Raw genomic sequence first — 24722 nt, 5'->3', positions numbered from 1 at the left:
AAAAAAAAAAAAAGTTCTAAATAAGATGACAGAGATGAAAATGAAGCTCTATAGGGAAGTTTTACTTCTACCTACCATGAGGCTGAAAAGACACTTGATAGATGCTGTTAATAAACATGCTGTTAATAATGCCTCAGAAATTAGAAAGAATTAATGAACTGATTTATGACTAATAATGTTAAAACAACCTTTCTTTATCAAATCATCAATTTGCATCAAATCTTAAGGTTTCACTTCAACACCACAGAAAGGGCTTTCTGTAAGAGGCATTTAATATTACATAATCTCTTTTGAAACAGCATTTGCATGAAGAAGGCAATTTGTTGATCGGAGTACTGTTCCCTGTAAATTCTTATATTTATTTACTATACAGTAACAGCACATTACTTTGGAGATTAAAATTGCTTTCTGTTGTGCTTCTGGCAAATCTGAGGAAATTCCAACACTAGCCATATGTATGAGGTTGTGTATGAAATTACAAGTTTCTGTAATAATGTTTCCAAACACATATAGCACATGTAAGGTTAATACACTGGAAGAGGGAATATTATTCCCACATTGGTTTAGATTTTATTGAAATAAGGGACATTTTAACTAGGGACAGAAAAGCTTGGTCAAAGGTCTGAATTACTCACATGTGCTGGCCAAACAGTTGGCTGTGAGTCATCAGGCTTGATAGAACTCTCCACTTTGGCATATTTTTCCACCTTAAAATGGAGATAGGAAAAAAAAACAGAAACAAAAGAAATCCCCAAACTAATGATCATATTGGCCCGAGTTAACGTCAGCCTAGCACAGCTTCTTCTTTTGAAGTGGATAATGCTAAAGCCTTCAAAAAGTGAGTACAACCTTCTGTATTTAGCATTCTGAAAAGTTAAATTGGAGATCCTTACATTTATTGTTAACCATAGTTGTTATGTTAAACTTAACAAAAGTGTGGCTTAAAACTATAGCATTATATAACATATAGTTATATGTTATATATATATAACATATAGTGATGTGCACTGCCATCCTTACTAAGACAAAGCTACAATCCTGGCTACTCTACCAACCTCTTCTCTATGCTAGTAGAATACAGTAACAAAAGCCAAGAATAGGCATATCCTTGAGATCAGAATGCATACAGACTTATGAGAAGAATTTCCAATGAATATTTTCAATATCATTTTCAATGTTTTTGTAACAGATAATTCTACTTCCTAAAGTATACATTGCAAAGAAAAATTCTACCAGGCTGAGAAGCAACTCCTTTTAAGATACTTTCCTCATTTTTTTTTAAAATAAGACAACTTCAAATAGACACTTGAAGATAATCTCATAGATGAACAATATTAAAGATCAGTTTGCACTGTTGATCTTATCCAAACTATCACATTGCAGTTGCAACGTATTCCAATGTAGCTTGTTTTTATCCTAAACTAAAGAAAATTCCACTTCAACTCTCAATTTTTTTAAAAAATTATTGCTATTTGATATTGGATAATATTTAGCCACTTCCTTCCTCTCATATAATACAATTGACTACAATTGCTAATAAGTGCAAAAGGTAAGAACCAAACTTACATCCACTTCAGAAGGTGCAGTCAAGTAGCAAGGGTTCTGTTTCCACATATCTACACACTAGAATATGAACAAAATGATGTTAGTATGCTAATTTTTAAAATGAATAGCTACGAAGGTCACCCACCTACGTCTTAGAAGACTCACATTTCCAGCTTTAGAAATTTTGAGGTCATACTGCTGGGCTCCTTTCTTCTCCTTCTTTTTCTGTAAGTAATCAACTAATCTGAGCTGAGGCGGAGTTGAATAGTGAGCTACTTCCTGCTGCCTGTTCAGAGATGACTTTGAGTACCTTTTGAAACACCTATGGTAAGATGACAGATAAGTCTGTAAATCCATCATATGAAATTCCCCACTGTCAACGAGCACAAAAACATGCCGTGAAATGCTAATTGAGAGTAGAAAACAGGTTTTGAAATACTCATTTGGTTGATTATACAGCATAATTCAAACTCAATCTCAAATTCTTCAGAATACCATTATTCTGTTCATGTATTTTGGAGCTAAGAATGGGGTTATTTTTGAAACACATAATTAAAATGTCAAAACGAGAATCAAACTTACAAGATTAGTACATTATCAAAGATTTCAATTCTGCCAAAATATTTATGTACTGCTTGTGCATTCAGAAATTCATAGGCACAGCAACTACTCTTCATCCTTTGTGTCACACCCAATCTTTCAGCACATATTCAGCTATCCTGGACACTCATTTAACACCTGCGTACTCTTCTGATGGAATGTTTGTTAACTATCATGCTCTAATTTTAACAGCAGCTTGGCTGATTTCTCTATTTGCACTTAATCAGCACCACTGGTTGTTTTAAATATACTTCTGCAAACTTTTGTTAGTACTAACGATTGTTAGTACTTTTTAGTTCTACAGAGTGAATACATCTCTTTTACTAAAAAATAACAAATTATTTCAAGCTTTTGTGGAAAGCAGCGAATCACCAGCACAAAAGTGAAACAATATCAAGATTTTGTATGCAGTGGACTCCACATTATTTACAATGAGTTATGTCAAAATAGTGTAACGCTTGTTTTCAGGTACAAAAAAAAAGCATACTGCAGTACCTAGTATTGAAACACTACAAAATGGAACAGTTCAAATTAAGATTTCACAACTGTTCTCTATACTCCAGATTTTTAAGTAGATATTCATTTGAGAACTGCATAACAGAAGGCCAAGTTTTTGTGCAAAGCACAGCTTGTTTTCCTTTGAAACACCCCATAAAAACTTGAAATATGCTTCACAATGAAAAAATACCGTTTCATGGGGCGAGTATTCATTTTCTGCTTGTTGTACAGGAGTCTGTTTGTAGTACAGGTCACTGCTATTGATGGATCAAGACACAAAGGCTCGGCTGTAGCCAAAATAAGTTGGCTCTCAAGTAGGAGTTTGTCCTCCTGTAAAACACACAGTATTAATAAATGCAAAAATGAAGACTTTCACATCAAATCAATACAGACCTATACTCAAGAAGAGAAAATACCCAACATTTATGTCAGCAGTCATTAAGAGTTACAGAGTTTTGGCTGGGGTTTCTAAAAGGAAAAGAGAAACTACTGTAATGTAGCGTGCTTTCTTTTCTTTCCCTTTTTATTTTTCATCACAGTAGCAGGAATGAAATCTTTCTCTCATCTTGATGGACAGGCAATCAGTGACATAAAGATTACAGAATGACAGAATCTTTTGGGTTGGAAGGGACCTTTAAGGGACCCTGCTATTGGCAGGGACACCTCCCTCTAGACCAGGCTGCTCAAAGCCCCGTCCAGCCTGGCCTTGAAGGCTTCCAGGGAAGGGGCATCCACAACCGCACTGGGCTGCATGGGACTTTGGATTACAATTTGAAACGTAGTTTAGCAAGATTGTGGTCTTGAAAACCAGATGAGTGGTTGCTTGCTTTACAACATTTAACTAACTTTAACTGTACAATCAGAATTATTTAAGATTCTCTTTACTGTAGTAACATCAATAGCAATGTGCTGCTGAAGGAGAAATTGTGTTAAAAGATTGTAATTACTGCTCCAGAGTTGTATGTTGAAGATTACTGAAGTAAGGTAAACTAGTTAGAGTAATTCCAATAATGTCATTTTGCATTATCAAAAGACAAGGCCTGATTCTATTAGCAATTCCTACCATTTTCTGTGACATCTTAGGGGAAGATACTATTCACAAGTTAATTCAACAGCTCTCAGGAGCATGTAGCATGCATTGCTATGCACATCATAATCACTTTGAGTAAATCTAAAATTTTGTGAGTTATGTTTATCAGATTTTTTTAAGCTAAGCATATTCACCACGTCATTGCAAAGTTTTAAAATAACTGCTGACTTACCTGTGTCCATTTGTGGTTGTCACTTGTTATAGAATGAACATCACAAATTAAGGTCTGATGGGAAAGGCATAATTACAGTTAGCTTTGTGAGTTATTAATATATGTTCAGTAAGAGCTGTAACTACCGTGACAGTGAGAAATAGATGAAACACTTCTTACCTGCATTGTAGGACGCAAAAGAATGTGCTTGCTTTGGTACGTTGGAGATTTCATGTTACCAGACTGCCTATAGTCACGTATTTCCGCTATGACACATCCACAGTGAAAAATATTAACCTGGTAGAAACAAAGAACAACTTGTAAATATCCAAATATTTGCTTTGTTCCTCAACCCCAGCCTCAAAAATCAGTATCACTGATACTATGGATAAAAATACCAATTTTGTCAACATCAGTGATGTTACTAAAAATGAGCTTCAAATGTTTTCTTTCACATGTGAGCAATTTAGGTTTAAGAAATTCTCATGTCAAATATTTCATTACAATAAAAACAAAGAACATTTTGCTGAGCACAGAGTCTAAGTTGCCTGTCAGCCTAAATAACAGCAAAGCCTTCTATCCCATTCTCCCTCACTGCTGTGATTTTTTTTTTAATTATCAACAAATTATTTGAGGCATTCAGTATTTTAGCTTCAAACGCACAAGCATTTTACACCTTCTTTTTGGAATCACCTATGTGAAGCATTCACAGTTCAAAGTCTGTCTAGGTACAAAGCAATTTATTTTTGAAAACAAAACTTTCAAACCTGAGATTTTTCTAAGAGATCAACCAAAATAGGTGGTAACTCCTCTGCATCCAAATATTCAAGCAGCTCTCCTTCCTCATAAGGCAGTCGAATGGTCTCAGAATCTGAATTTAAACAGAACATTGCTTTTCTTTTGCCTTTCATGTTCAGACTTTAACAAAGTGAAATCTAAAACAGGGTTGGTGGAAGCTTATCAAAATCATCATTTTTTTTCCACTATATTAATTTTTATATGCATTACTGTTCCCAGAGCATGATTTTATTCTTACTGTGCTAGAAAACAATGTTCCTTCATATCTCACTGGACACTGCACTTTCTTACTGCATGCCACAGTACTAGGTGACATGAAGGTGTGATCAAAATGGAAAGCAGCTGACTTTTAGCAGGTGCAGATATAGGAGGCAGTGAAACAAATTATTTAGGAGAAAGAACTTGAAGTGAGAAAACTTAAATAAGGGAACCAGGAAGAAAAAAGAACAGTTACGAAGCTGTGGGGAAATAAGAGAGTGAAAGGCTATCAAAAGATCATTATTAGAGAAAATGAAGATTTGAAGTACAGTTTTTTTTATGTTAGAAGCAAAACAGTTAAATATAAGCAATAGAAACACATTCTAACTATTTATAAAGCATTCTGAATAGTTTTAAAAATTAAGTAGCAAAAATATTACCTGAACCATTTTTCCCCTGAGCATAAGTGAATAACCCTCATTTCCCGGATAGAGGTTCACTACCAGACATGACAACGTCTCCTGCATAACCAGCTTCTCAAGTAAATTCACATTTCGCCTCAGCTTCTGCTTTAAAAGTAAACATTGCTCATGAACATAATACCATCAAGTAATTAGTAGCATTAAAAACAATTGCCAGAATCAGAATACTATTAAGATACATGCTTTGACATTAATCTAAATAAGCTCAGTTAAATTTAATTTGAATGTACTCAGTAGATTATATTCATTATGTATTATTTTACATACTTGCACACATATTTTTTAATCACTCATTTCAATAACAACAAAAAAAACCCCAACAATCTCAAGTCCACAGGCAACACAGTTAGGAAGAATGGCCTTAGGCTAAAACTTACTATGTCGTAAATCTGTGGCGTACCTTTCTTTGGTAACATTACTGTGTGCACTTTTAAAATATAATTTACACTGTTTGATACCAACAACCAAGTATTTACTAGTCTGAAAGAACATACATTTCCCAGATTAAAATACTGAATTACATCATTTAGAAGCTTTGTTAATTGCATTGACTTGCCTGGATTTGCTGAAATCTGATGTAACAGCTACAGAGACTATTTCCCTATTAAGTGTAAGAAAGATATTTTTCCTGATAAACTATATTTTATATATACATATATATATATACATACATATATATATATATATGTATATGTATATATATAAATGAATGGATATTTCAAAGACCCCAGGTGTATCTTAAAATGTAAACATATTTAATACCCCTTTAAAAATCAAAACTGCGATCTCTAAACTTGAAGTAATTTTATGTCTTGTGATTGCAGGCTAGAATTCATAGCTGAATACTAGTAGCAGGTGAAGGTATTCAATGGAAGGGTAATCTTAGTGCTCTGGTAAGTCTGCCCAACTGCTTATTTCGTATACACCCACTAAATAGTAGTGGGAGGGCTCTTTTTGAACAGATTTCGTTTTCCAGATAACTGGGGAGACAGGAAACAGAATTATTACTTCTACTGAAACCATTCCTAAGAGAAAACAATTAAAACAACAACAAAAAAAGCAACAAACATAAGTAAGCACAGCAACGTAATCCAACAGACCATTTAACAGGTATATATAAAGAAAAAAAAGAAAAGGAGCAAAATCTTTCATCTCTTTCTAAGTAGTTTTGGAATAACAGCACAAAGTTAACTCCCTCCATGCATCATGAATGATGGTGACTTCATTCTACTTCCTTTTACAGTTTAGAAATGGTGGAAGCTAACACAAAGGAAAGAATGAAGTAGCACAAGTTCTGAAAAACAGATGGGGAAAGAACTGGAGGAATGGGACAGAAGAGGAGAAAATACATCTTAGCAACAAGACAGATAAAAAATGCCACCGTTCTGGAGGTGTAGCTCATTAGGTAAAATCTTCAGCTAAGACTCCTACTCGACTCCTGTAAGACATCTACCCAAAAGAAGAGACTGCAAAGACACAGCTTCAATTGCCAGCACATCACTGTGTATGGTCTGCCAGCCATCACCTTCACTTAGACACAGTATGAAGTACTCAGGGGTACAGTAACTACCATCTGAAAAGAAGGTCAGCACTCAACTGCTCTGACAGATTTTAACAGTTGATAAGGTCATTTTTTCACAGAAGAGGGGGGTTGGAATCACAGAATCCCGAAGGTTGGAAAAGACCTCCAAGATCATCCCATCCAACAACCCACCTCACTAGTATTTCCCCATTCACCACATCCCTCAGTGCAACATCTAAACGTTCCTTGAACACCTCCAGGGTCGGTGACTCCACCACCTCCCTGGGCAGCCCATTTCAGTGCCTGACCACTCTTTTGGAGAAGAAACTTTTCCTATCGTCCAACCTGAATCTGCCTGGAGCAACTCGACACCATTCCCTCCAGTCCTAAAGGAAGAACCTGGGAAAATTATCAAGTCCAAGCATCTGCTAAAGCAGGTTGCCTACAATAGGTTGCACAGGAAGGATCCAGGTGGGTTTTGAATATATGCAAAGACGACGACTACACCACCTCTCTGGGCAGCCTGTTACAGTGCTCTGCCACCCTCTAAAGGTGCTCTTTCTCACATTCAGGTGGAACTTCCTGTGTTCCAGTTTGTACTTGCTGCCTCTTGTCCTGTCACTGGGCAGCACCAAAAAGAACCTGTCACTCACTCTCTACATCAATATTTTCATATGTAGTTGTAAAATGGCATTAGGAAGATAGAAAGGAATATGTGAATTACCAAAGACTAAAATAAGATCAGAATATGCAAGACAGTTTTAAGAAGAAAATTATTTACACTAAAGTTATATGTAAAATTAAAAAAAAAAAAAGTCTAGTTCATCCTTTTATTTACATGAGCTTAAGAAAAACAATTATTTAATTATGCACGTTACGTTTTTTCTACCCCAGATATTTGTCCATGCATACAAGAAGATTTATTTTTATAGGACTATGCTCTTCTAACATCTGATAAGTAACATATACAATGGTAATTCAATTGTAAAAGTAATTAAATTGAGTTAATCACATTACTATGACATAAATTTATTCAGGGAAAGACATTAGGTTTACCTTTCAGTTTTTATTTTCTATTCAGTAATTGTTAACCAATTACAGCTCAGCGGGTATTTTTGTTTTTGAGGAATATGAGAAAGGATGCAAAAGAAAGAGCAAACGACAAACCAACAAACAAACACACTTTTCTGGCACTTCATCCATATGAGCTAAATTTCTTCAGATGGAGGCTGAGTACATTTTAAAATAAAAAACCTCCCCAAGTCATTGGAGTAAACTGGCATTTAAGTACAGAAGTTTCAGTAAGCAGGTAGTTAGTTACCTTTCACTAAGATGAAAATGTCTGTAACCAGAGAATCAGCTTTCTCCTTTGAGCTGGCTATTGCAGGTGTTAGCTTTGAACTGACATTAAGCTCAGATGCATGGAAACATTTCAAAGATTAAGAAGTGGATTGAGGTGGATTAAATTTCTCAAATGTTCATCACAGTATAAATGCAAGAACTCAGACACAAAACAACCAAGTCAGTTAAACTGCTGTTATATCAGCTAATATTCCCAACCCTCTCTGACATCACCTGCAGAAAAGTGGCACCCTTGTCTCCCTGAAAACACCCTGAGCACAAACACTGAATACTCCTGCCTAACAACTTACACAGTGACTCTATGCTATGTTTGTTACTTCTTCATTCTATGCTACGTTTGTTACTTCTTCATTCTTATCTATAATTAAAATGTTAACTTTAATATCTTAGTCTTCCCCACAATGCATCACTGTTGAACAGAAATTGATTTTATCATTATTATGATTGCTTTTCTTGCCCTTCACTATAACACCCTAAATCAATTTTCCCAATCGCCCTTACAATTGAAAAATGGGTCAAAAGACATAAAGAGAACATCTACATAAAAATAAATCTAAAAAAAAAAGTCTTATATATATTTACTATCTGTAAAATGAAAATCTAAGAAAAGAATCACAGAATGGCTTGCATTGGAAGGGACTTTAAAAGACGACCCAGTACCAACCCCCCTGCCACAAGCAAAGTTTCCACCCAGCAGCTTAGGGTGCCCAGGGTCCCATCCACCCTGACCTCAAATGCCTTCAGGGATGAGGCATCCATATCTTTGGGCAGCCTGTGCTAAAGCCTCAATACCCTCTGAGTATAGAATTTTCTCATAACATCTCCCCTCTAAGTTTAAAAGCATATTCCCTTGTCCTATCACTACTAAACCATGTAAAAAGTTGGTATCTTTTCTGTTTATAAGCTCCCTTCAAGCACTAGAAAGCCACAATGAGGTCTCCCTGGAGCCTTCTCTTCTCTAGGCTGAACAAGCCCAGCTCCCTCCCTCCCTCTCCTTTATTCAAAGGAGATGTACTCAAGCCTCTGAGCATCTTCATGATCTCCTCTGGACACGTTCCAACAGCTCTGCATCTTTACTGTGCTGGGGGGCTCTATGCCTACATGCAATATTGCAGGTGAGGCCTTAACAGAGTTCTTCCCTTGCCTTTACACATATTTCATTAATTCCAACATCACTATACAAATGCAGAGAAGGTGCATGATCACAGACTGGACATCTCTAATTCTTTGCAGGTCCTGACAATGGAATAAGTTGTCAATAAGGAAGAGTTTGTCTGTGCTCACCATCATAATCTGCACATAGTTTATAGTATTTTCTAATTTTAAGTTACTAGAAGAAACAAAGTTTAAGTTTTTTCGTATCATTTTATTTCTACTGCATAATCTCACTGGTTTCAGGAAATTTTTCTTAACAGCCATCATAATTTCAGTAACATCACTTTCTTGAAATCTTGAAGGTTAATAGATCTCACTGTATGTATCCTGTCTTATCCCACTCCTTTCAACTGCAGCATGGAAAAAGAGACAAAAGACCCGGATTTTTGACTGCTTAAAAAAAAAAAAAGAAGAAAAAGTGAGCACTCAGCATTTCCTATTTTCAGTAAGCCACTGCCTTTTTCAGTATATTCTTCAGTTAGATAACTTAAGAAGTAATTTGAAAGGCCAAGACCAATTCAAAGTGAAATCACAAATCTTACAGTAAGTTTTTTTCCAGAATACTTCCTGTAGGGTAAACAGTTAAGAATTAGTTTTCAATACAATTCTCCATACGGCATACTTATTCTATTCTTTTTAAATTATAAAGGGCAGAGGTGAGCATGTATTGAGATACCCATTCCACAGTCAACCAGTTTTAATTACTCAAATGCCCAAAACAATTAGAGTAATTCATATACCAAAATGAGTAATTATTTCTTAAGGGAAAAAAAAAAAAAAGTCTCATATGATGGACCACCTGGTTGCATTACTTTTAAGGCTTCCTAAGGTATGACAACAGTGTAGCTAACCACATATCAGCAGTCTCAAAGTAAGAATTATCAAGGGAAATTACATGGCCACTGTTACACACAAAGGAAGATTAAATATAAGTAGTTGCATGGGAAAAAGCTTTTGATCTAATAGCAACAAGGACTATTTAGCATTTTTTTTCTTACATATTATAATATGCAATTGCAGATTACAGTGCAATTATATTATATATAATTATAATATAATATATATATATTAATCAAAACCTGCAAGAAAAAAACAAAACCCTACCGCAATCAACCTTAAAACTTGACAGAACCTACACAGATGCATCATTTTCTGGATATAAAATACAAAGAGTAAACTGAAACCGAAGGATGTTTGTAACCTAATTGCCTATAAGTCAGATTCTTAGAGAAGACTGCAACTGCTAGCTAAACACAGAGACTTGTACATGGCTAGTAAAGGCAACAAGCGTGCAACCCTTGCAGCAGATGCAAGAAAATACTTCTGTTTCATAACTAATGCACAAGGTGTATGGGAACTGCTGAATCACGGCCTGAACCTCTGATTGATCACCTGAGGCAAGCAAAGAGTCAGCCACTGGAGCACAGGTGAAAGCAATTCCCCTGTGCTGCCAGAAGGGGTGGAGCCTGGCTCCACCTCTCCTAGACCCATTTAAGAGCTGACTACCAGTAGGGAAGGATCTTTTCTGGACATCCCCTCCTCTGAAGTTTCATAGTGAGCCCAGGGTATGAGTAAGCTTTCTATCTTGTTTTGGTATAATAACTGCATAGCCAAACTCTCTGGTATATTTCATAACATCTGTACATTCATCAGTTATACAATAAGGTAAGCTTTTACAGATCAACTTTGAGGAAAGCTGTAGTCTAAAGTCTGTTTGCTTCATCCCAATGAGATACTTTTTACTTAAGAGTGGACTATTACGAGCAACTGTTTCCTCACTTTCAGACAGTTTGCTTCTGAATGGACAACGTGTTTACAGCTTACACCGTTAAAAGGATGCAGTACAGCAATAGAAAGCTTGACAGTTCTGTACATAAAATCTCTGAAGTTATTGGTCAGTCTCTAGTCAGAATACTGTTTCCTTCTTGTTGTACTAAATTGAAACCAACAAGCAATCCTACATTGATGGATCAAGTCTCCTAAAAACACTGTATTCTGAACATCACACCTTAATCTTTGAACTTCTCATTTTCAGCAATTAGAATCCACAGCATAAGACCAAAATATCAGTGAACTATCCACATCTTAGTCCAGATTTAACAACTACTGTATGTAAACCCTAATTTTACCAAATCTTCTAGTTTAGTCTTCTAGTTTAGCAATCCCAATCTTCTCCTTGCTGCTCAAATACCTTGTTACCCATTTGCTACTGATGGCTTAATCTTTTCACCTCTGTATTTTGCTTAACATTTTACTTGCATTTGCGATATGAATCGGTATTGTACGCTACATAAAACCAACTACTGCAGATTCATCTTGTTTCCATATACAGAAAAGCATCTCAGAAGTAAAATCTTCCCAACCCTCTGGTAGCATTCAAGTTTATTTACCTTTAAAAATTTAAAATCTAAAATTTAAAAGTATTTTTTAAATATTTACCTTTAAAAACAGATTTGGGATTATCAGATAGTCAGTGGCACTCATCTTGCTTTTCAAATTGAATTAAGAAAATTCTATAAGGTTACACAGTCAGTTTAATCCATGCAAGTCATTGTTTCTACTGAAGTCTTAACCTTTGGTAACTACTACAACCACCAGTCCTTACCCTTTTTTTTGATAAAAGAATTAAATGAAACACAAAATAATCTACTCTGAACTTGCCAGTTCAGACAGCACTGGAAATCTGCTGAGAAATTTTCACTTACCTTTATCTCAGGCTCTTTTTCACATTCTTCTATATATAAGTCATAGAGTTTTTGAAATACAGATTTTCTGAAATAAAAAAAATGCCTTAAAATGTAACCAAAATTAAATCAAAGAAATACTATTTAAAAGACATCAAGTCTGAAACTCTCACTACCTTCCACTGGATAAATATTTTCTTTTGGGAGGTCTCTGACGAGCACTTTCAATGATATACTGGAAGAGAAAAATAAATCAAATAGTACACATCCTACAAGGAAATAGAATTCTAGTTAACATGCGATTTCAGTCATTAATGGACTTTGTTCTATGTATACGGTAAGTTACTAACAGAATAAATGTTTAAAAATGTACTAAAAGTTGTCTACTGTATGCTTTATTCATCAACAAGGAGGCATCTCGTTTTAGCAGTGAAATACAGCATTACACAGCTATGGCATGAGTTGCATGCAGAGACATAATTTTACATCCACGTTTTATAATTACAGTAATATTTGCTTAAGTTAACACACTAACACTCTTACATACTAAGATAACTTTCTCAGATAATCAATTTAATGTGTACTGGCTCAACAGTTTATATTTTATAATTTTATATTTCAACAGTATATATTTTAAATCATGCATTCTCCAACATAGCCAACTTACAGAAGTGTAATTATACCTTGTCTCTTGCATTTATGTTAGGTTTTAATTAGAAAAGAATATGAATAGAACTACCATCGCATTACATGTCACCAGTATTCTAACAAACTCTACCCAAATGTCTGTATGTTTCTCCAAAGTACTTCTCCAAACAATTTAGATTAATAGTATTTCAATGAAAATGTGTTTCTGCGGGAAAACCTATTGCCACGAGCACTACTGTTGGAAACCATTATACCAACATGAAATAGCAAGGGCACTTGCCTTTTCATTCCAACTGGGCTATTGTTAAACACAACTTTGCCATATATTTCTTCTATCCATAATCATGAATTTAAAACTTTTTATTTCACTGCTCACAGATTAGTTGCTTTTAAAAGGGGAAAGACTTAAAGGTTGCAGAGTCTATAATCATTGCATCAGATGATAGTCTCAGTACAATGGATAAGAGACAGATGGCTGGCCTAGCAATTTTAGAATTTTGCAAATCCACTGCTAAATGTATGGGTCATTATTTATACACACACACTTACATGAACACACCCTCTGTCCTCCTACTACTTTCCACAATTGCATTTCTTATATTTTATGTACGATCCCAATATATTATACTCCAGCAAGTAATTATTGCTTACCTCTGCTCGATCCAGTGCCTGTTCTAAAGCTTGCTGCTGCAAGATTATAAAGACACTTTTTTAGAAAGCATGCTAATTGTTTGAACAGCCTTGTACATAAAAGCCACCATAAAAACCCTTCAATTACTGCTGATATGAATTGAATTGAATGTGGTCTCAAATATTCTTTGGTACTCACCAAACTTAGTAAATGAGACCTCAAGTAACTACATTAAGAACAATTAATCCCGCTATCGAGTGTCTACATTTGCAAAGTTCTGGCTACATTATGAAGAACAATGAAAGGCAGTTAGAGTTAAAAGTGGGAATAGAAATTATACCTCAGAAAAGTAATTACAAATATTAATAAAAACAATTACAGACAGAGAGTAGAAAATCTGTACTCCTTTAAGCTGGCTGCTAATTCAATATTAAGCCAAAGTCTTCCTGAACAGCACAGCCAACACAGAAAACATTTAACATTCAGGCATGAATGCCAAAGAATGGTAATTTTTCTACAAAAAGGGAATGTAGATCCTGCACTCAGAACATTATTTCTGTATGCAAGAAAATATGGAAGTTTCTTATGGCACATTATTATGTGTAGAGGAATCTGGGGGTGTTGGTCAGTGCATGACTGAAAAGGAGCCTCCAGTGTACTCAGGTGGCCAAGAAGGCCAACAACACCCTGGCTTGTGTAAGAAACTGTTGTCAGTGGGAGCAGGGCAGTGATGGTTCCCCTATACTCAGCTCTGATGAGGCTGCACCTTGACTAATGTGTTCAGTTTTGAGCCCCTCACCACAAGAAAGACATTGAGACCCTTGTGTGTGTCCAAAGAAGAGCAACAAAGCTGTTGCTGGAGCACAAGTCTCACAGGAAGGAGCTGGGATTATTCAGTCTGGAGAAGAGGAGGCTCAGGGGAGACATTATTACTCTCTACAACGGCCTGAAAGGAGGTAGTGGTGAGGTGGAGGTCAGCCTCTTCTCTCAGGTAGAAGCAATAGGACAGGAAGGAATGACCTTAAATTGCATCAGGGAGGTTTAGACTGCATTCTCTTCTTCAAAAGAGTGGTCAGGCACAGGATCAGGTTGCCCAGTTAGGTGGCTGAATCACCGTTCCTGGATGGGTTCAAGAGGCACGTAGATGTGGTACAAAGGGACATGGGTTTAGTGGGCAATATCAGTGGTAGGTAGATTGGACTAGATAATCTTAGAGGTGTTTTCCAACCTTAACAATTCTAACCTTCTAATCTGCTTAGCAGCAGATAAAATCCATAGCAAAATGAGAAAAGAACATTAAAAAAGTGTATGGGAACTGCAGAATCACAGCCTGAACCTCTGATTGATCATCTGAGGCGAGCACTGGGTCAGCACGGGAGCACAGGTGAAGGCAATTCAGCTGTGTGACCGGAAGGGGTGGAGCCTGGCTTCACCTCTCCTAGACACCATTTAAGGGCTGATTGCCACTGAAGAAGGATCTCTCTCTGGAGATTGCTCCTCGTGGAGGTTCCTGTGAGCCTACAACACCGGTGAGCACTTTCCATTTATCTCTGATTATCTTTTCAAATGTGATAATCTTAGCAGCAATCGTAGCAGCCTAACTTATTTGTATTCTATGCAACATCTATATACTTATTGATCGTACAAAAAGGTAGAGTGGAAAAAGTACTTGCACTAGTTGTCTAACGTCATACATGACTCAAAACACACTGCAATCTTTAGGTGATTCTCCTGGGATGTGCTGGGCAATGACTAAGCATTTAGGATAAGTTATGAAGGAAAACTGAAAAAAAGAAAAAGGGGAAAAAAAATAAAAAAAGAAACTCAGGAGCAATAAACAAGATCAAATTTTTTAAGGAAATCAAATATTAATCACTCTATCCTCATCAGTCAGAGCTAGCAGACTCCAGTAAAAAGTTCTGAAAATAAATTATCTAACTATATTATTATAACTTACCATTATAGTTGAAGCCAGGTGACCAAGTTGTGAGATAATTAGTTACAAAGTTTGGTGCAGCAGGCTAAGAATCATATTTTATGGTCACAGGTGGGATACTGAAAGATCAAGGAGAAAAAAACAAAAATCACTACATGACTAAACAAGCATTCTATTTGGATACAATGTTTTAAAGCATAGAATGGCTTAGTATGGAAGAGACCTCAAAGACCACCTAGCTCAACCCCCCAGCTCCAGGCAGGGTTGCCAACCTCTAAATCAGGCACCCGTTCAAGCTGCCCATCCATTCTGGGCTCCATCCAACCTGATCTTGAACACCTCCAGGACTGGTGTTCAACATCACTGAGCAACCTGAAAAACAGTTAATTGTACTTAAATCTCATTTCCATAGTATACTTTTTTCAAAAGTGTTGAAAAAAAGCACCGCATTCTGTTCAGTTTAAGTGCAGAAGTTCATATTCTAATGACTTCATACAATCATATTACAAAACACTACAAAATTCTACAAAACAGAAGTAGTAATAACTATACAACTGAAATTAAATAGCCAAGTATAGTGTTCTGTCACAGGCACCCCAACCACCAAAACTGGAAAAGCATAAACGGCTCCTATATTTAATTATATTTAGCATACCCAATTATGTTTTTTTTAAATCTCATAAAGTTTAACAAGGCCAAGTGCAAAGTTGTGCACCTGAGTCGGGGCAATCCCAAGCACAAATACAAATTGGGCAGAGAATGGCTTGAGGAGAAGGATTTAGGTGTGTTGGCTCATGAAAGACCAAACATGTGTGGTCATTGTGTGCCTGCAGCCCAGAAGGCCAATCGTATCCTGGGTTGCATCTAGAGAAGTGTGACCAGGAGGTTGAGAGAGGTGATTCTGCTCCTCTACTCTATTCCAGGCCCCACCTGGAGAACTGTGTCCAGTTCTGCGGCACCCAATGCAAGAAAGACATTGAGCTGTTGGAGCAGGTTCAGAGGAGGGCCACAAAAATGGCTATGGACCATTTCCTGCAAGCTCAGAAGCACTGTATGTTGAGGAAGAGGAAGACTGGTAAGAATTTGTCAGGAGGCCTCTATGGGTCAACAAGATGGTCCTGGAATTACTTCTGTGCAAAAAGAAAGTCTACAGGAAGGATGAACAGGTTACCTCAGAGGACAACCAGGTTAGAAAAGCTAAAACCCAGATAGAATTGCATCTAGCCAGGCACATAAAAGGGAACAAGAAGAAATTCTACAGGTATATCAGCGATAAAAAGAAAGTCAGGGAAGACGCAGGTCCCTTCCAAAATGAAAACGGAGATCTCATCACGCGGGATACAGAGGAAGCTGAGGTGCTCAATGACTTTTTTGCCTCAGCCTTCACTTGCAAAGGGTCTAGCTGCACCGCCCAAGCTGCAGAAAGCAAAGGTAAGAACTCGGAGAAGGAAGACCTGACTGCTGTAAGTGAAGATCAGGTTCAAGACCATCTAAAGAACCTGAAGGTACACAAGTCTACGGAACCCAATAAGACCCATCTACAGCTTCTGAGGGACCCAGCGGATGAAGATGCCAAACCACTATCCATCATATTTGACAGATCATGGAAGTCTGGTGAAGTTCCCGCTGATTGGAAAAAGGGAAACATAAACTCCATTTTCAGAAGGGAACAGAAGATCATCCAGGGAACTACAGGCCAGACAGCCTCACTTCTGTGCCTGGTAAGATCACAGAGGAGATCCTCTTAAGTCCCTACTAAGGCAGGTGGAAAATAAAAATGAGCTGATTAGTGGTAACCAATATGGCTTCACCACAGGTAAATCATACCTGACAAACCTTTTATGATGGAGATACAGAGTCAGTAGACAAAGGAAGAGCAATTGACATCATCTACCTGGACTTGTGCAAAGTGTTTGATGCTGTCCTGCATGACATCCTCGTCAGCAGCTTGGAGAAAGATGGATTTAATGGATGGACCACACCTTGGATAAGAAATTGGCTGGATGGTTGCATTCAGAGAGTTTCAGTCAACAGCTCAATATCCAAGGGGTGATCAATTACAAGTGGCATTCCTCAGGGACTGGTGCTGGGATAGGTGCTATTTAGCATATTTGTAAGCAACATGGACAGTGGGATTGAGTGTAACCTCAGCAAGTTTGCGGACAACACCAAGCTGAGTGGTGCAGCTGACACACTAGAGGGAAGGGATGCCATCCACAGGGACCTGGACAGGCTTCAGAAGTGGGCCCATGCCAACCTCATGAAGTTCAACAAGACCAAGTGCAAGGTCCTGCACCTGGGTTGGGGCAATCCCAAGCACAAATACAGGTTGGGTGGAGAATGGCTTGAGAGCAGCCCTGGGGAGAAGGATTTGGGGGTGTTGGATGATGGAAGACTCAACTTGAGGTGTCAGTGCGAACTTACAGCCCAGAAGGCCAACTGTATCCTGGGTTGCATCACGAGTAGCATGATCAGCAGGTGAAGGAAGTGATTCTGCCCCTCTACTCTGCTCTTGTGAGACCCTACTAGGAGTACTGTATCTAGTTCTAGATTCCCCAAATCAACAACACTGTGCTGTTGGAGTGAGTCCAAGGTGGGCCATGAAAATGATCACAGAGCTGGAGCACCTCCCCTGTGAAGATAAGCTGAGAGATTTGGGGCTTTTCAGCCTGGAGAAGAGAAGGCTCTGGGGGAACCTTACAGTGGCTCTCCAGTACGTGAAGGAGGCCTACAAAAAAGCTGGGGAGGGACTTTTTATAAAGATGTAGTGACAGGACAAAGGGAAATGGTTTTATACTGGAAGAGGGTAGATTTAGACTAGATATGAGAGCAAAATTTTTTATTGTCAGGGTGGTGAGACGTTGGAACAGAGAGTCTGTGGATGCCTCCTTCTTGTAGGCATTCAAGACCAGGCTGGATGGGGCTTTCAGCAACCTGGTCTAGAGGGAGCTGTCCCTGCCTATAGTAGGGGACTGAAACTAGATGATCCTAAAGGTCACTTCCAACCCAAACTATTCTATGAAGTCTGTGAGCGTACTGTTTTGGGTGAATGTTTTCCCAGACTTCAACAGGCATCTGTTTGCTACCACACACAGCCTTGCTCAGCAATACCAATGTGTTATCAACTTCCACAGAAAACATACAGAGCCTCGTACCAGCCTGAAAGCTGCTGGCAAGCGGTGGGCAAGGAGCAGTCCACAGAGGATGGCCGTGGGCAGCCCAGTCACGCTTACCGCTCGACGGCACCGCCGACTCCGCAGAAAAGGGCCTAAATCCGAGTGGTGGGCAGAGACCGGACTGAACCAAAGACCGCAGCAGCCGGGCCGAGCCCAGCTGCCAGGCCGGGCCCTCCGCTCCCGAGGCACACCCTACTCCGCCCCGCCCCTCCCGCCAGGGAGCAGGGGTCCGCCGCGACATCGCCTCCCACCTCAGCCACCTCCCCCCTCGGAGCAGGCAGCACCGCGCTCCATTACCTGCCGGCCTCCCGCAGGGCCCTGCCCCCGGCACTGCGGCTCCCGCCGCCCGCTCATCCGCCCCCTCCTCTGCCCAAAGCGGCGCTCACAGCTACTTCCGCCCCGCCACTTCCGCCCACTGCCGGAAGGGGCGGGCACAGTCACCATGGCGACGACGGGGTTCGGCAGTGGGCGGAACGGACTGTCGGCGTCGCTGTGGAGACGGCAGGGCGGGATTTAGGAGCCCCGCCCCTCGGTGGGCTGCCCCTGTGTAAGGCGAAAAATATGCAGCCATGCTTTCCATTTTTATAAAACAATTTAAGCATAGCTTTCAAGATTGCAAAAAAAAGCATCAATTTTTTCTGTATATTTGCGACTCCATTTTAAGTTGATGTAAATATATTACCTGCAGATGTTCAAATGTACGGTTCCAATCAGATATTCAACTCACAGAAAAAATGTGTCTCTTGACCAGAGAAACATATACCTCCCTTCACAATCACATCTTATACATGTCAACACTTTTCAGCAGTATGTACTATTGTGAACAACTGTTTTCAAGGACAAATCTCAGCACTGCCTCCAAGTTAGTTTATATCTGGACTTGAGAACATTACCAGAAAAAAAAAAATGACCATATGTACCACTGTTGTACAGTGGTAATAATATTAGAGTGTTGTAATTATGTAGCAAGAATCCCTTGAGAGATTCTATCCATGTTATAATCCTCTGGGAAATGTTGCAGGATTTGTGATGATAATTTGGGGAGAGGAAAAGGTTTGGTGATGTACGTACAAATCCTGCTGTATGTTTCTGGCATTTGTTATACTTGTTTCTATTAATAGATTTTACATTTTGAAATCTTTTGCAGAGTTCACTGATTAATGCTGAAGCACCAGACTTGCTTTCCTTGTCATCTAGCCATTTGTTGTTGAAAATCCTCACCATCCTCTTTTATTCTGAAGCATTCTGAATATCAGACTGAGATAATGTGAAATACTAATTTCTAAATAATCTTTTCCTTGTCAGCTTTGCGATGAAGCCTGTTCTCCCCAATTACTCACTCTTCTGGAAATCATAGACTAAGATGCCTTATAGCAAGTCATATTTTCTTTCATCTTTTCATTCAGCTTATTCCCGTTGTCTTTGTGTTGTCTCTGTGCTTTCTACAATCTATGTTGAAAAGCCTAAAGATCTTGAACCTAGGTGTTCAAAGAAAGCTGGAAGTATAGAACTGATCTGCTTTTCTGTGAGAAAACTGGAAAATCAGTCCTGGGGGTTGAGAGTCCATCTATACTGCCTTTCAATTAGTTCAATCTGTCTTTAAATTTATTCATCTTATTTATTTCTTTTGAACCATGTGTCATTTTAAAAGTCATCATTTAAAACTCCTTAATTGCTATTTCTCTTACGCATCCAGAGCATTTGAAGACAGATGCTATCTGAGAAATTATGTTATGAGTTGTATTATGGTTTACTGACTTTCATCATAGAATCACAGAATGGCCTGGGTTGGAAAGGACCATAATGATCATCTAGTTTCAGACCCCCTACCACAAGCAGAGTCACCAACAGGGTCACCAAGACCAGGCTGCCCAGAGCCACATCCAGCCTGGCCTTCTGCAGCGTCTGATGCACGGACTCAGATGCGAATGATTCAAATCATTTATTACAATTCTCTCATCACGTATATACCTCCACAAGTTTTCTTTTTCTAGCTTTCCCATCCACCCCTACAACTTTCCCATCCACCTTTACATGTCAACAGAGCATTCTACAAAACACTCTTCAACTGTTCACACAGGTGCTTATCCAATCAGAGCCGTGAGATGTTCTTTCTTCTTCTAGAGGTGTCCTTGGTTCTCATGCTGTTTATCTTGCTACGCAGCTTCTGCTCTGAACAGTTTTTCTTGTATTCCCACAATTCCCCCTTTTTTTGTTTATTTGCAAACTACCATACTATAAAATAGAATCATAGAATCACAGAATCACCAAGGTTGGAAAAGATCTAAAAGATCATCCAGTCCAACCGTTCACCTATTACCAATAGCTCCACTAAATCATGTCTCTCAACACAACATCCAGCCTTTCCTTGAACACCCCCAGGGTCGGTGATTCCACCACCTCCCTGGGCAGTCCATTCCAGCGCCTGACCACCCTTTCTGAAAAGTAATACTTCCTAATGTCCAGCTTGAATCTCCCCTGCCGTAGCTTGAAACCATTCCCTCTGGTCCTATCACTAATGACATGAGAGAAGAGGCCAACCCCCAGCTCACTACAACCTCCCTTCAGGAAGTTATAGAGAGCAATTGAGGTCTCCCCCGAGCATCCTCTTCTCCAGGCTGAACATTCCTAGCTCCTTCAGCCTCTCCTCATATGGCCTGTGTTCCAGACCCCTCACCAGCTTTGTTGCCCTCCTTTGAACACGTTCCAAGGCCTCAATGCCTTTCTTACAGTGAGAGGCCCAAAACTGGACACAGTACTCAAGGTGCAGCCTCACTAGTGCTGAGTACAGGGGAATGATCACCTCTCTGCTCCTGCTGGCAACACTGTTTCTGATGCAAGCCAGGATGCCATTGGCCTTCTTGTCCACCTGGGCACACTGTCGGCTCATGTTCAGCCGAGCATCAATCAATACCCCCAGGTCCATTTCCTCTATGCAGTATTCCAGCCACACCGCCCCAAGCTGTAGCATTGCCTGGGGCCGAAGTGCAGGACCCAGCATTTGGTCTTGTTGAACCTCATCCTATTGGCTTCAGCCCAGCTCTCCAGCCTGTCCAGCTCCCTCTGTATGGCCTCGCTACCCCCAGGCAGATCCACACTTCCAGCCAATTTGGTGTCATCTGCGAATTTACTGAGGGTGCACTCGATGCCCTTATCCAGGTCATCAATAAAGATATTGAAGAGAACAGGCCCCAGCACCGACCCCTGGGGAACACCACTCACGACCAGTTGCCAGCTGGATTTAACTCCATTCACCACCACTCTCTGAGCCCGGCCCTCCAGCCAGCTCCTTACCCAGCCAAGAGTGTACCCATCGAAGCCTTGGGCTGCCAGCTTCTGCAGGAGAATACTGTGGGAAACAGTGTCAAAGGCTTTGCTGAAATCTAGGTAGACCACATCAACAGCCTTTCCCTCATCCACCAGATGGGTCACTGGATCATAGAAGGAGATCAGGTTGTTCAAACAGGACCTGCCCTTCGTGAACCCATGCTGGCTAGGCCTGATCCCCTGGTCATCCCGCACATGCCGCATGATCTACTTCAAGACAATCTGCTCCATAACCTTCCCTGGCACTGAGGTCAGGCTAACAGGCCTGTAGTTCCCCGGATCCTCCTTACGACCTTTCTTGTAAATGGGAGTCACATTGGCAAGCCTCCAGTCTTCTGGGACCTCACCAGTCAACAAGGAGCGCTGATAGATGATGGAAAGCGGCTCGGCTATCACCTCCGCTAGTTCCCTCAGCACTTTCAGGTGGATCTCATCTGGCCCCACAGACTTGTGGCAGTCCAGTTGGAGTAATAGGTCTCTGACTGTTTCTTCCAGAATCACAGCGGGGTTAATGTGCTCCCCAGCCGAGATTACCAGGTCAGAGAGAGGAGTATCCTAAGGATAACTGGTCTGACTTTTAAAGACAGACGTAAAGAAGGCATTCAGAACCTCCACCTTTTCCTTATCCTCAGTGGTCACATTTCCAGCCTCATCCAGCAAAGAGTGGCTATTCTCCTTTGTCCTCCTCTTACTGTTAATGTATTTATAAAAGAGTTTCTTATTCCTTTTCACCCTAGCGACCAGGTTAAATTCAAGCTGGGCTTTTGCCTTTCTGATTTCACCTCTACACATCCTAACGACTTCCTTGTATTCATTCTAAGTTGCCTGTCCCTCTTTCCACAGGCGGTAGATTCTCTTTTTCTCTCGGAGCCTCAAGAATAGCTCCCTATTCATCCATGCCGGTCTTCTTCCCTGCCGGCTCATTTTGCAGCTCAGGAGGACTGCCTGCTCCCGCACCCTTAAGACTTCCTTCTTGAAGAGCAACCAGCTCTCTTGGACCCCTTTACTCACTAAGACTGAATGCCAGGGGACACCCCCTATTAGTCTCTTGAACAATTCAAAGTCCGCCCTCCTGAAGTCCAAAGTAGCAGTTTTACTATTCCCCTCCAGGCTCCACCATGAATCGAGAAATCTATCATTTCATGGTCACTCTGTCCAAGACAGCCTCCAACCTCCACATCTCCCACCAAACCTTCCCTGTTTGTGAATAGCAGGTCTAGTGGGGCAGATAATAACACTAATAATAACACTAATTATATTAATAACATAATCATTATAACTCAATCAAGGCCTCAATTGACAATACTCTAAATGTGAGAAAGACAGACATAGTATAATGACAAGAAACACTATTAACCTACTAAAAGGAACAAATATGTGTTTGGTCTGCAACTCAAGTTTTCTGCAATCTGGAAATAAATCCCTGAGGGTCCTGTTCTGTGTTAATCTCTAACTGGTTAGAAAGAGGTCTTCAACTTTTGTATATTCCGATATATTGATTTTGAATGATCACTAAAATTTGTACAACAGATGCTTTTAGAGTGCTCATGATTATGCCTTTGGGCTAATAGAAAATTAATGGTTGTATAGCTTTTTGCATGTGAGATAGAATCAATATTAGTGAGCAAATATGCTAGAGTATCACCAGGGGCATTATTACTTACTGATCCTCAAGAAACAACAACCTGCAGAAAAAGAGAAAGAAAGAACATGGTGGTGGTGAATGCAATAGGCAGTGCCAGCAAGGCATCCCCTGCTTCAAGGTGCACTTTTCCTCTCTCACCCATCACAGATTCTCTTGTTTTTATTCTTCTCAGGGTCCGAAAGGTATTTTCCATTTGTACACTGCATCTGCATGGCCAGTGCGTGATACAGAGCCCAAGTAGAACATCTGCTTGCAAAACATAATAAACTATCAAGGTTAGCTTTCTTAGCGTGTGCCTTTGCCTCAGGTGCTGCGTGGTCATATTTTAAAAATCCTGATTAGTGGGATGAAAGAGAGTTAATCATTCTATAATACAGGGTTATCCCTTTGCCTCGGATTCCTTTCCAGGTTTTGTCTTTGCAAATCAAGAAAAGGCTAATTGATAGGCTGACAGCATCATAACTGAGCGTTCTAATACATTAAAAGAGCTGTTCCATAGATTCTGGCATTGGTAACATTAAATCCTGTTTAATTCACATTCAATCTACTACTAAAATAAAAGAAGCACACAACGACCTAGATAACGCCTAATAACTCTAATTCTTGAGACTATATTGATAACACAGGAAAATCACCCAGTATATCATACCACTACTACTGCTGCTATTTGCAATATAACAAGTTACAAAGCAATACCAATAAATAAGAAGCACACAATCCCAGTCATTATAAAGGCTGGATGCTATTTTCTGCCTTGAGATGAGGCCGAACGTATCATGCTGGAACCCATCTAGGGCCAGTCCCTGTGGAAACACAAGCATATCCATGACCCCAAGTTATCAGTGGTAAGGGACCTTCCCAATGCCCTGTGGCCATATTCTGAACATTGACCATTGGTTGTTCCTTGAGCATTGGGGAGGCTCCAAAATGATGATCCACACGAGTTGTATCTGTATGATCACGATTCAAAAATTCAGCACAAGCAAAGCCTTACATAATCTTTCTTGTGGCGTATCTCCCATATTCTCCCTTTTTTGTTTATTAAGAATAGACTTCAGTGTTAGATGAGTACACTCAATGATGCATAATGAAATAAGGAAAAGTACGGTGAGAGACATAATGTAAATCTCGCTTGAGCTGTGCAAACAAAGCAGGGTTGTTAACTTCCTTGAGAAAAGATCCTTCAATATCTTTAATCAAGTTACACGCAGGCTGCAGAGACGCAGCAGCAGGCAACGTAGGCGGGGTGGAGGAAGGAAGCAACGCCGCGGGCG

The 24722-nt window shown here is 39.6% G+C and overlaps 1 protein-coding gene across 1 annotated transcript; it reads right to left on the bottom strand.

Annotated features, from left to right (window-relative positions):
- Positions 1–599: 599 nt before the first annotated feature.
- SUPT20H (SPT20 homolog, SAGA complex component) lies at positions 600–18897 on the bottom strand. The gene is made up of 13 exons (XM_010728957.3): positions 18774–18897; positions 15322–15419; positions 13385–13420; positions 12262–12320; positions 12107–12173; positions 5327–5449; positions 4652–4762; positions 4065–4181; positions 3906–3959; positions 2834–2973; positions 1711–1867; positions 1567–1623; positions 600–707 (listed from the first exon to the last, which is right to left on the bottom strand). The coding sequence occupies exons 2-13, from the start codon at positions 15322–15324 to the stop codon at positions 615–617; spliced, it is 1017 nt and encodes a 338-aa protein (XP_010727259.1). The 5' UTR covers positions 15325–15419; positions 18774–18897; the 3' UTR covers positions 600–614.
- Positions 18898–24722: the final 5825 nt, after the last annotated feature.

Source organism: Meleagris gallopavo, chromosome 1 (assembly GCF_000146605.3).
Source record: "Meleagris gallopavo isolate NT-WF06-2002-E0010 breed Aviagen turkey brand Nicholas breeding stock chromosome 1, Turkey_5.1, whole genome shotgun sequence".
Lineage (NCBI taxonomy): Eukaryota > Metazoa > Chordata > Aves > Galliformes > Phasianidae > Meleagris > Meleagris gallopavo.
This window is presented reverse-complemented; position numbering and strand designations above follow the sequence as displayed.

Excerpts from the sequence above, each read along its gene's own strand:
- SUPT20H (XM_010728957.3), bottom strand. Across the intron at positions 4,763-5,326 it reads TTATGCTCAGGGGAAAAATG|AATTCAGATTCTGAGACCAT; the intron begins GTTCAGGTAATA and ends ATGTTCTGTTTA. Across the intron at positions 1,624-1,710 it reads AAATTTCTAAAGCTGGAAAT|TGTGTAGATATGTGGAAACA; the intron begins GTGAGTCTTCTA and ends TTCATATTCTAG.